The sequence below is a fragment of the Panthera onca genome, chromosome B3 (assembly GCF_046562875.1).
Source record: "Panthera onca isolate mPanOnc1 chromosome B3, mPanOnc1 haplotype 2, whole genome shotgun sequence".
In the NCBI taxonomy this organism is placed as follows: domain Eukaryota; kingdom Metazoa; phylum Chordata; class Mammalia; order Carnivora; family Felidae; genus Panthera; species Panthera onca.
This window is the reverse complement of record NC_138344.1, coordinates 144,612,024-144,625,125: the sequence shown is the minus strand read 5'-3', so window position 1 is coordinate 144,625,125 and position 13,102 is coordinate 144,612,024. Positions and strand designations below refer to the sequence as shown.

Genomic DNA, 13,102 nt, shown 5'->3' with positions numbered 1-13,102 from the left:
CGAACTGAGCCACCCAGGCGCCCCGATATTTACTTCTTTAAAGTACACTCTGTGCTTGGTTTTTCTGTGCAAATACTCAGTTGTGTGCTAAACTTGAGCTGAGCAAACACAGATTTCATTTTCAACTGAGATGAGACCGTTTCTGTACTTGCCCTGACATTTAAAGAACAAGACAGAGCTTGCTTACATGCACAGAAAAGGCACGTTAGGAGCGCACCATTTGCTACATTGCTGTGACTGGCAGGACTTCTTTCTTTATAGAGATCTAGAACTGGGGCACCTGGGTGGTTCACTCAGTTAAGCGTCTGACTCTTGATTTTGGCTCAGGTCATGATTCCATGGTTCATTGGTTTGAGCCCTGCGTTGGGCTCTGCTGACAATGTGGATGGAGCCTGCTTGGGATTCTCTATCTCCCTCTCTCTCTGTCCCTCTCTCTTTGTCCCTCCCCTGCTCACGTTCCCTCGCTCTCTCAAAAGTAAATAAACTAAAGGGGCACTTGGGTGGTTTAGTCGGTTAAGCGTCCGACTTCAGCTCAGGTCATGATCTCACAGTTGGTGAGTTCAAGCCCCATGTCGGGCTCTGTGCTGACAGCTCAGAGCCTGGAACCTGCTTCAGATTCTGTGTGTGTCTCCCTCTCTGCCCCTCCCTCATTCGCACTCTTTCTCTCTCTCTCTCAAAAATAAACATTAAAAATAAATAAACTAAAAAAAAGAAAAAGGAAAGAAAGAAATGTAGAACTTAACCTCGGGTAGAGCAATAAATCACACTGTGAATGTATGATTGGACTGCAGCCTGCAGAGTTCTTGCTTTCTCCCGGTGAGCAGATTTAGAGAAAGGTCTCTCTCCAGCCATATGCTTGTGCTCGAGGTGGACGACACTGCTCAGTGTCGCCTCGGCACTCTCCCAGGTCACTGCCTGTGAGCCCCTAGTCTTGCTGATGTCCTTCCTGACTTCAGGCACAAGCAACATTGGGAGCATTTCAGGATTTCCTTTTTTCCCCTTTAAGTGGAGATAAAATTTGCACATAAGAATCACTATTTTAACATGTACAATTAAGGGGTATTTAGGACATTCACAGTGTTGTGTAGCCGTCACCAAAGTCTGTACCTTTCCATTCCTTCCCCCCCCCCCCCCCCCCCCCCCCCAGCCACTGGCAACCACTGTGTGATCATCTGGCTCTATGTGTTGGACTCCTCTAGGTACTTCATGTAAACCCAGTCATCTGATACATGGCTTTTTTGGTCTGGCTTCTTTTACTTAGCATAATATTTTCAAGGTGCATCCACGTTGTAGCATGTTTCAGTACTTAATTCCTTTTCTTGGCTTAAGAATATCCATTGTAAGATAGATCACATTTTATTTCTCCATTCAGCAGGTGATGGACATTTGGGTTGCTTCCACTTCTTGGCTGTGATAATGCTTGCTGTGAACATTCCTGGGCAAGTGTTCGTGGGGGCATATGTTTTCATTTCTCTGGAATGTAGGCCTAGGTTTAGAATTTCTCTTATCTCACACATTGTCTTCAAAAATTGCTACTTTGGGCTTCCAAGAATATTTTTAAAACATAAACACGAATAAAATGTAAAACAGAAAGGCATAATTAATAATTAAGCAAGAAATTACCAGAAAAGAAAATTTCACAATACAATTCATTTTTCACCTTCATAAACCACATTTGTTAATGTTGGTAACAGCAACAAGTGGGGGTAGGGGGACAGTTCCTGAGGTATACAACCCTTTAGAAAGAAAAATTCCCTCCAATTTCCTATTACAGAGGTAGATGTTATAATAGGTCCTGTGGATCAGTCCTCAGCATGTGAGGAAATGTTGGGGGAGATGTTTCTGGACAAAGAGGCCAATGTCATCAGCCGACGGTCCTCCCTATGCACTACACACCCACCACTTGCCAGCGACCTGTTGGAGAATGAGGTAGTAGTTGGGAGTTTTGGAGCGGGGGACCCGGCAGATACCACCTCAGCTAAGTTAGGTCAAGGCCAGCATCACACGATCTGTCATGGTGATGACATGCACACCCTGGTATGATGAGATGAGAAGGTACCTCACCTCTGTGGAGTTCTCCCCAAAATCCATCCCCTCATTATAACCAGGGGGAAAACACTAGACAAGCTAGAATTAGGGACATTCTACAAAATACCTGGCTGGAACTCCTCAAAACTGTCAAGGTCATGAAAAAAACAGGGAAGGACCAAACTATTACAGACCAGCAGAGACCTAGGGTTTAAGACAAGTAAATGCAATTGTAGTTTTCTGGTTCAGTTCCTGGGACAGAAAGGACATTAGGGGAAAAACCAGTGGAGTGCAGATAAAGCTTGGAATTTAGCTAACAGTAACGTACGAGTGTAAATTTCTTAGCTTTGACAGAGATACTCAGTTAAGATGCTAACGTTAGGGGAAACTGGGCGAAGGGGTATCAGAACTCTGTACTGTCTTGGCTACTTTTCTAGAGGTCTAAGATCATTCTAAAATGAAAGTTATTTTGGGGGTGCTTGGGAGGATCAGTTGATTAAGCACCTGACTTCGGCTCAGGTCATGATCTCGCGGTTTGTGAGTTTGAACCCTGCGTCGGGCTCTCTGGAGCCTGATTCAGATCCTCTGTCCCCACCCCCCCTCCCCCGCCTCTCTCTCTTTCCCTCAAAAATAAACATTAAAAAAATAGATAAAATGAAAGTTATTTTTAAATGCTATGTAAACAAAAAACCTGTAAGGTACAAAGGAATAGAGATTTATAAGATCTCTATGGTGATTAAAAAAAAAATCCTTGAAAAACACAACATGCTTGAAAAAAATGGAGAGACAGAACCATGTTCATGGACTAGAAGACCCGGTTTACAAAGATTTCAGATCTCCCCAAATTTTACTTGTAAATAAATTAGTATGATTACAGTCAAAAGCCTACCTTTCAAAAAAGAACTTGACAAGCAGCTCCTTTCAAATAGTTGTGAGCCCAAAGGGCTGGGCAATGCCAAGACCGTTTCAAAGATGAGCCACACGAGGGGACTCGTCCTAGCCGATGGCAGCACCAACTGTAAAACCACAGCAGTGGAGACTGCAGCCGCGGCGTGGAGGTAGAGTGACAGCCCGCCCGCTAGAAGAGATCGGGGCCTGAGGAGCCCTGAGACGGCTCAGAGGTGTCTCTATGAGGAAAGGAGACACTAGCAAGTAAATGATGTGGGGACCATTGATGATGAAAGTAGGAAAAGCAAAACCAGTTCCATAAGGACAATGAAAAGCAATACTTTATAATTTGTAGGAAAAAAAATATAGAATATTCTTTCGACCTTGGAGTTAAGAGAATTTGTTCAAAAACCTCAAAATCAGAAAAGATCGATAAGTGCTTACATTATTTTTAAACTTCTGTATAACAAAAGGCAACAACAAAATTAAAAGACAAGCCTATTTTCAATATATGTAATCAACCCAGGATCAGTATCCAGAACATAAGCAGTTCTTCAGATATCTAAGAAGAAGGCAAACAACCGAGGTTTTTTTGTGTTTGTTTTGTGTTTGTTTTGTTTTCTGTTTCTACACATGATGCAGTTCTAAGGAAACTAGGATTATAAACATAAGAAATGTACCTCGTAAGTTTAACAAATACGTCCGTGCTCTTCTCTAGTCACTGGTGTCAATATTCTACTAGGATTTTATTCTGAGCTTTTTTCTTTAATATTTGAAGTGCATTAGTACATTTAATTCTGTAGAATGTATTTTTTATTATGAACTTGGTAGTTTTAGCCTCTGCATTTTGGCCAGCATTCCCAGTAGCGGTACCTGACTGGCCTAGACGTGCGCCCCGTGCGCGTCTGATGGCCACACGCAGCATTGTAGTGAATGGCCATGCTGGGCCAGGTTGTTAATGTGCTTCTTTGAAGACTGAGAGGCACACTGCTTCCTGATACAGTAAATAAGTATGATAGAGGGCAGTTTCCAGTGTTCCCTATTTAATGTTGCAGAATCGCTTTTATGTACACTTCTCGTGCTTATGTGTTACCTAGATTATTTCCCACTCACACTCCTGCTTTTACTTCATTAGAATTAAAATTTAGTGCTTATAATATCCTTGAATTCTAATGTATATGTGTATATTTATTTAAATCTATTTTTATTTATTTTTTGCTTTTGGTTGGAGTCATTTTATTTCTGGAATAAGTAAGATGTGGTTTTTTTCTAGAGCGTCCCATACCCTTTGATCACATGATGTACGAACATCTTCAGAAGTGGGGGCCACGCAGGGAAGAAGTGAAATTTTTCCTTCGACATGAGGATTCCCCAACCGAGAGCAGTGAGCAAGGTAGCCGAGTGCTTTCCCCGTTTGTTAATTCCTGCCGTAACAGTTAATTTAAGTAAAATAGGAATAGATGTTAAATCGTTCACGTTTTGTTTTCCCTTTGCTCACCAGTGGGGAGGGGGGAGGTGGGATCTCCCGTTTCTTTGCCCTCTGTTATTGCAGTTGACAGTTACTCCGCCCTTACTTCTGCCCTTGCTTCCGTCTCAGGACCCTGAGTCAGTCAGGTGATGTGTTCAGACATGTGAGGGCTCCTGCTGTTGAAAGAAACCGTTGATAAATACCGGACGCATCGAATATCCAGAGTTTAAGAATAAACGAAACCACGAAAGGATTAGAAGAGTTCTGAGAGATACAGGTTTTACTTAAAATTTTTCGAGGGAACAAGACTTTTCTAAGCCTGACACTAGGCCATAAAAGAACTGAATTACCGAAAACAGAAGAACCCGCCCCCAACACGGTTTGAGTGGCAATAACCACCCTGGGCAAAGTCAAAAGGCAAATTATAAGCTGGGAAACAGCATTTATAGCTCAGATTGTAAAGGGCTGCCTATCTTTATGTATAAAAGTTTCTAAAAATTGATAAGGAAAACCCGTTTAAGAAAAGGGGAAGTCTACAAAGACAGGTCACAGAAAAGTGAATCCACGTGGCCCTAGGGTATGCGAAAAGGTGTTCAGCCTTACTCCTCATAAAAGAAATGCAGAGAAGACAGGAGGATAGTGTATCTCACCTGTTACGTCGGCGAGGACTAGAACATTTAATGACAGCGTTGGCCAGGAGCTTGAGAAACAGACGCTCTGCCATGTTGCCATGAGAATGTCGGTCAGCGGCTTCTGTGGAGGGCAGTTTAGCGATATCTGTGAGACTTAGGAAGGCACCAGACCTCTCACCCAGCAGCCTCACTTCTGAGAACTTACCCTAAAGCTGTGCCTACACACACGCACAGTGATGTGCACGCAGCGTTAGTAGTCACGGAAACCTGCGGTGGGAGCCACAGGAGGGCCTGCCGTGGGCGTCGGGTTACGGGAGTGGTGGTGCGGCCGCGCAGGGCGCCACTCTCTGGCCACAAGTCAGGAGTAGCTCTGTGCCCTGAGCTGGTGGTGTAGACCGTCTCCTGAACAGGTGAGTGAGCACCGTGCCCCACCACGTGCGCCTTGTGCCGCTGCCGTGCACCAGGGACAGAGCGTAATTCTGTCCATCCGCATCGGCTCGTCCCTGTGTAAAGTGGCTCTGGAAGCACGGTCAGAAACTGGTAACAGTGCCAGCCGTGTGGGATGGCTGCAGGGTGAGGGAGGGAGGGCAGATGTCTAATTGTATACCTGTTCGTTCCTTTTGAATTTTGAACCATGGGAATATGCTTCCTATTTTTGAATTCGAATTTAAACAAAGAGAATCTCTTGTAAAAGTATGTATACTGCCTTGAAGAGATCCTTAACTTGTTATTCAACAGTGATTGTGGATTACTTCCGGTATTTAAAAAGAATAAACGAGGGGCACCTAGGTGGCTCAGTCGGTTAATGTCCAACTTCGGCTCGGGTCATGATCTCACGGTCTGTGAGTTCGAGCCCCGCGTCGAGCTCTGTGCTGACAGCTCAGAGCCTGGAGCCTGCTTCAGATTCTGTGTCTCTCCCTCTGTCTACCCCTCCCCTGCTCATGCTCTGTGTCTCTCTGTCTCTCAATAATAAATAAACGTTAAAAAATTTTTTTTAAAGAATAAACAATAATGGGACATCCTTTTGTAAAAAGAATATTCCCTTATTGCGCATGATTCCCTTTTATTTGTATTTTATCAGAAAAGACATTCTGATCCTAGAATGAGCTACCAGCTACTTTAAAATCCTGTTTCCACGGTTGTAAATGGAGTTCAGTGCTGTTTTTACAATGCACCTTCACTTCTGGGCTTGCTTCTATCTGCTGCTGGCCATCTGGAGTCAGGAGACCAGATCCAGCTCCTCGTCCGCTTTTGTCTTAGACGAGGGCCCTGCCTCTCTGCCCAAAAGCTTCCCAAGAAGGAGGGCTAGACTAGCTGACAGCTGAAGTGCTATTCTCGTGCAGAGAATTTGTATCAGCTCCCTAGCTGAGCTCTCCAAATACATCCCTCTTGGGCCTAGCTACACTTAACTTAAAGGTTTTGTGATTTACTCGTACTAACACAGTATGTGTACATCCCCGTTAGTGTCCTGGGTGGAGGGATGGGGGTAAGGCCTTATTCTCACCTCACGGAGTTCGGAAGCGTCAGGGATACTTAAAGAGAACTGTTCGGGCACGAGGAAGGTGACAACGCTGACCTTCCGGTGGACCTTCATCATCACCCCACAGCACTGCTCAGCCCAGTGGTGCTGACACAGCAGGTGCACAGATGGGAGGAGAGGATGTTGAGCTGCATGGCATGAAGGAGACTGCCGTCAGCACAGAGCAGAGCATTTAGAGAAGGCAGACTAGGGACCTCGAGGGATGAGCAGGATGCGGAGGGGAGAATGCAGGGCACCGGGATGAGGAAGATCCCAGGAAGGTGCGGTGATGGGGAATTCACAGGGCAACCCGGGCTGGCTGGGACTGTTGGGCAGGACTGGAAGAACCAAGTTCATCACAACTTTCATGGCTTTGCAGAACTTCCGGCAAAGTCCCTGCCATCCTACTCGGCACTCCTCAGCTTGGCTTAGGTGGCATTTGTAGTAGGACCCTACCCACCTCTTCAGCCTCCCTGCCCCTTCTTTCTCCGTTTCAGCCACGTCCCTTCTGGCATCTTCATTCTCTGTTGTCCCCAACTCACAAGGCCGTCCCCACACCCTGCCCCCTGTGCTCTCCCCTCGGCCCTGGTTTCTCTGCCCGTGCTTGGGCATACTGCGACCCTGTCTCAGAACCCAGGGAAGGAGACGGCATGGCACGTAGAACAGGTGCTTTGTTCCGTTTTGTTCGTGTTCACTGAGCTGCTCCTCCAGTTCAGACTTTAAGCAGCCAGAGTTGAGGATCCAAGGCTCATGTTTCCTCTGTGCTTCCCACAGAGCTGAGTACAAGGTAGTTGTCACCGACTGATATTATTTAAAAGGGATTAACATCTGTGGTTAAGCATCTGACTCTTGATTCTGGCTCAGGTCTTGATCTCCCAGTTTGTGAGTTTGAGCCCCATGTCAGCGTGGAGCTTGCTTGGGATTCTCTCTCTCCCTGTCTCTCTGCCCCTCCCCTGCTCGCTCACTCGCTCGCTGTCTCAAAAATAAACTTTAAAAAAAAGGGATTAATTAATTACATTTGAGTGTTTATTGTGTAGAACTACAAGATACATAACAAAAAGTAAAAGACCTGCCTCACCAGAATGTAAAGATTCTCTATTTGGAACCTGGAGGAGAGCGTAGAGAATGTTCACTTCCCATCACCTGTACACTTCGGGGACAAGCTTGGAATGGAAAGTAACTCGATGAAGGCCGTATGCAGAGCACAGAGTAGACCCCAGGGGCCGGTGCACTGGAGTTGGGAGCGAGGCTGCTTACTTAGCGTGGGACTTGGGCAAATGACTTCCCATCCCTGCGCCCCGTCTCCTCACCTGTGGGGTGCATAGGGCTGTGATTGGGGTTAGTGAGGTGACCTGCAAAGTGCTCACTAAATGTCACCTCTTACGATTCATTATTTTCTGACTCTAAATTGCAAGGTCTTCAGGTTTCTTTACCATCAAAGATTAAGTGGCACTTGGTATAATTTTCATGTTGTGTGTCTCATAGTATTCTAATTTCTTGATAGCCTGTTGTTTGGAAGAGGCAGAAATGATGAAATATTAAATTAACCTGAACACGTTATTCCTTAAAAATACCAAGAATAACTAAGAATTTAATTAACCCCATAAATTGCTAGATGCCACAGTTTAAGGGAAGTGCGTGTGTGTGTGGGGGGGTGTGTGCGTGCACGTGTGTGCCTGTGTGATTCCTGCTACTAGGAAACTACTCTAGATTCTATGAAATGGCTGTTGTATACCGTATGCCTGTGTTCACTTGCGTGCCATGCCACAAATATTTGGTTAACCTCTTTTTGAATTTCCGCTTCCCTAAGGACCCTTTTTCGGATATTCTGTTACTTGTCCCGCATCTTTCCCCATCAGATGTACTATATATTTATGTACTATATAACTCTGCTGAATACATAAAAAGAGTGAGATATTTCTGTTCCCCCAAGAACCAGTCTTTGCCCCGTTGGGGACAATTCACTGTCTTTGAGAATGCATGCTTTAAGGTGAAGTGAGCCATATTTCCATTATAGCATTTTTCTGCAAATTTTCAAAGTAATAGGAAAGATATAGAACAAAAGTGTTTTCCTTTTTCTTTTTTTTTTTTTTTTTAAAACATGAGGTTTATGTGCCTTTGAAGTCATGCATTTTAAGTACTAAAGTAGGCTCTGGAGTGCAGTAATTCTCCAGTTACATTAAGTAATAGCTGTAGAGGCAGGCACTGGACACACCAAAGACCTTGGTCTCTGTGACTTCAGAGTCACCAGGTGCACAATTGTGCAGCATGCTTCATTTTGTTTAAAAAACAAAAATACGACAGGGCAGGAGCACCTGGGTGGCTCGGTGGGTTGAGTGCCCGTCTCTTGATTTCAGCTCAGGTCGTGATCCCAGGGTCGTGGGATTGAGCCCTGTGTCAGGCTCCACGCTGAGTGTGGAGCCTGCTTGGGAGTGTATCTCTCTTTCTCCCTCTGGCCCTCTCCCCCCTTTCAGGTGCTGTCTCTCTCAAATTAAAAAATATATATATTTAAGAAAATATGACAGGACATATAATTTCTCCAGTTTAAATTTGAAGCCTTTTGGGGGAAACATTTTTTTTATTTTAAAAAATTTTTTTTTTCAACGTTTTTTTTATTTATTTTTGGGACAGAGAGAGACAGAGCATGAACGGGGGAGGGTCAGAGATAGAGGGAGACACAGAATCGGAAACAGGCTCCAGGCTCCGAGCCATCAGCCCAGAGCCTGACGCGGGGCTCGAACTCACGGACCGCGAGATCGTGACCTGGCTGAAGTCGGACGCTCAACCGACTGCGCCACCCAGGCGCCCCTGGGGGAAACATTTTTTTAATGTTTATTCATTTATTTTTGAGAGAGAGAGAGAGAGAGAACACAAACAGGGGTGGGACAAAGAGAGAGGGGGAGACACAGAATCCAAAGCAGGCTCCAGGCTCTGAGCTGTCATCACAGAGCCCAACACAGGGCTCGAACTCATGAACCATGAAATCATGACCTGAGCTGAAGTCGGATACTTAACCTACTGAGCCACCCAGGCTCCCCGAAACATTGGAATTTTTATGGAATAAAGAAGAATTCTTAAGACTGCCTGATTTGTGTTGGTGCCCCATGTCAGTGGGGACCCTGTCAGTGAAGACCAGTTCTGTGCACCAGTGTGATTTCTGGATATTCAGTTCTATTTTAGTCCCTGATAAAATATAAAAGTCTTTAAGAAATGTTGAATAAAAATTAGTTGTGGTAAAATACATATAACATCAAACTTACCATCTTGACCATTTTTAAGTGTTAGAAATCTTTCAATATAAGTCATTTTCAAGATTCTGAAAATAGGAGAGAAAAACATTTCACATAAACAACTTCATAAGAATTAATTATAAAGCATTTTTTCAACTGTTTTAAGTGTTGAATTGTTCAGCCTGATAATTTATACTTGTGTTGAATAAATAAGCGAAGGGATGGGAGGATATCATCGTACTAATACGTCTGTTAGTAAGGCTGGCCTTCTCATTTCTTCAGGTGGCCGTCAGACCCAAGAGCAGAGAACTCAGAGAAATGTAATAAATGTACCCGCAGAAAAACGCACAGAAAATGGCGTAAGTAATAGTGAATCAAATTGAAGTTTTTAAATTGCTTTTTACAGGTACTAATGGGGTTGGATTATAATTTACTTTTAAAGAACTCCTTTGGGGGTAGAAAGTATCATTTCCATGGAATATTTCCAAACTTGTGAAGTTCTGCAGCGTCTCTGGTGGTCTTACTGGTTCTAACAGTGTGGCCCGCGCACAGCTGAGCGGCAGCAGCTTTCCTCAGTGCGTGTGACAGTGACCCGGGCCCTGGGAGCGATGGTCTCCGTGTCTAAGAGGTGAACGGGCAGACTTGCCTCGTGCTTCATGTTGATGTCTTAATCCTTCTGTCAGGCTCTGAAAGACAAAATGGCTGGTGAGTTGAAGTCTTCCTCATTGTCGCCTCCAGCGGAGAGGACTTCCTTCGTCAGATGGCGTGGCGTGGGGGAGACCAGGCCTGACGGGTGGGCAGGGAGGGCACGCGTCCCCGTGGGGGAGCGGCGTTAGGAAATGTTGGCGTGTGCTGCGAGTGTGAGCGGAAATGAGGGCGTGGAGGTGAGTGAGAGCACGATGAAGAACGAGAGGGGTTTTTGATGTGATCTTTCTGGAAATCTTAGTAATGACTTTTCCAAATGATCTTCGGGCTAGAGAACTCGCGTCTTTTTCTGGCTCTGCCACCAACTAGGTGCGTGACCTTGGGCGAGTTACCTCCTGGCACAGAGCTTGCACGGCCAGACGTGGGGAAAGAGCACACGGTCCGGAGCGTGGAGGGCCCATAGTCCCACATGGGCTTTAGAACCTTCTAGCTAGCTAAATTTGAGCAAGTTGGTTTGCCTCTCTACTTGCCAACTTAGTATGACTGAAATGTGACTTTTGTTTTTTTATGGGCTACTGTTGTGACTTTAGGTGATCTCCTACTCTCTCTTTCTCTGTAAGATGAGGGTATTAGCACCTTTCCCCTTTTTTCACTTCCCCTTTCCCTCCTACCTTCTAGCTCATGCGGTTATACTTTTATGTTGTCGAGGTTGGTAATATTTGTACTGTTGTCTAAGCCTCTTGAAAACCATTTAGTAGTATTTATTATTTTAGATTCTGCAGAGCCAGATGGTATACTAGATTCCCTTTTCTTTTCCTTGCCTCCAACCTCATAATCCTTGTGCCACTCAGAACTCTTCCTGATGTCAAGGTTATGGATTCTCCTTCCTTAGCCTCCAATTTCTAAAGGCCGTTCCACAAATCCTCTTCTCCTCCCTTCAAATCTAGAGCCTCTGTGAGGTTCTGCCAGGCATATCTGCTTCAGGAAGTCTCAAGAAATAAATGGCCAGACCCCAGTAAATGGGCAGTACTTTTGGCTCGGTGAGTCTGGGGTGGGCCTGGAAAGCTCCCCATATGACCGTGTTGCCCTGTCTGGTGTGAGAAACTCCAGGTTACATGCATATGCTGTCATAAGCATTCAGAGCTTGTGCAGCCGAATTGCAAAGATTCTTTTGAGTTCTAAGATTGCCTGTGACCTGAACTTCAGGGAAGGATAAACCTATCGAGTGTTAAGTGCTCTGTATCGAAGTCGGGGTTGTGCATATGATACGGGGAAGGGACTCAGAAGGAGAGGATTCCAGTCCTAAAGTGACTTCTGATGTTTTCACGTGATGAGTCTGTGATCTTTTCCCTGAAGTTGTTTCTTCACGGAGAGATGATATTTCTGTCTCAAGATCAACAAAACTGAAACCTGACAGCAAAATTAAAAATGTGTCTGTAGCCTTTATGTGAGTTTTTAATTAGAGGAAGGCAGAGAGCCGTCGGGGGATGTAACTTTGCACTGGCAGCATCGCATCAAAGACGCTGCTGTATTTTATGGCACACACACCTGCCTGTTAAGCCCAATAATGCATTACATTTGCAGAGTCCTTACTGTCTACAAAGCACTTTCACGTGCAGTTTTAAAGTTCGTAAGATGTTAAAAACCTCTTTCTTCCAAACTGTTTTGTATATACCCTGGACAGAGAACCCTCTGCTCAGTGGGCTGCAGCGTCCAGGAGTAGATCAAGCAGCAGCTGCAGGAGGAGGGTGTGTAGGCTGAAAGAGGACAGGAAACCGAGTTGCTATGATTCGTGCCCATGAGCAGCTGCTGGGGCAAGAAGGTGGGGACTTCCGCTGTCCAAAAGTCGCAGGTCAGCAAGTCAGGTTTTCTAAGAAAGAAATGCCCAGACCACTGGCCTCTCGGCTCAATGAATCTGGGAACCACCAGGCTACATGCACACACTGTCTTAAGCATTCAGAACTAACTTGTCCAGGGGCGTCTTGGGGGCTCAGTCGGTTAAGCCTCCAGCCCTTGATTCTGGCTCAGGTCACGCTCTCACGGTTTGTGAGTTCAAGCCCTGCGTCAGGCTCTGTGCTGACAATGCGGAACCTACTTGGAATTATCTCCCTCTCTCTCTGCCCCTCCCTCTCTCTTTCCCTTTCTCAAAATAAACTTTATTTAAAAAAAAAAAAGAACTTGTCCAACATCTTTGGAGATCTGGTTTAACTATGTAATAGAAAGGCAAATGGATTTTCTTCCTCATTGTATATACTTGTGCCGGGGCTCCCCAGGCCCACCCCTAGTTTCAGTGGTTTACTGGGAGGACCCACAGGACTCAGGATCTAGCTGTGCTCACGTCTGGGATTTCCTGTGTGAGAGGACACAGAGTTGTGTGGGACGAAGTCTGAGGACACCAGGCACCAGCTTCCAAGAGTCCTCCCCCGGCGGAGCCACACGGGATGCACTCAGTCCTCCCAGCCACCAGCCGGGACAACAGGTGCGACACATTGTCGACCAGGGAAGCTCAGTAGAGCCCCAGTGCCCGGGGTCCCTACTAAGAGCCAGTCCTGTGGGCAGCCTCTCTGTAGCAAATAGGAAAGCACCAGACTCCCAGAAGGAAGCAAGTATTTAACACAAACCATATTACTCGCACAAACATTTTAGGTTCAGCGAGCCTCTCGTCACTTCTGGGAACGGTGGGATCCCTCCC

The 13,102-nt window shown here is 45.5% G+C and overlaps 1 protein-coding gene across 7 annotated transcripts in view; it reads left to right on the top strand.

Moving 5' to 3' along the window:
- PPP1R13B (protein phosphatase 1 regulatory subunit 13B) overlaps positions 1 to 13,102 on the top strand; it is a 100,955-nt gene that overhangs the window by 48,879 nt on the left and 38,974 nt on the right. For all 7 annotated transcript variants that reach the window (XM_060620893.3, XM_081796001.1, XM_060620890.3 and 4 more), the window contains exons 3-4: positions 4,190 to 4,309; positions 10,048 to 10,124. In XM_060620893.3, coding sequence (XP_060476876.1) covers positions 4,190 to 4,309; positions 10,048 to 10,124 — 197 coding nt within the window. The remainder of the gene's footprint in view (positions 1 to 4,189; positions 4,310 to 10,047; positions 10,125 to 13,102) is intronic.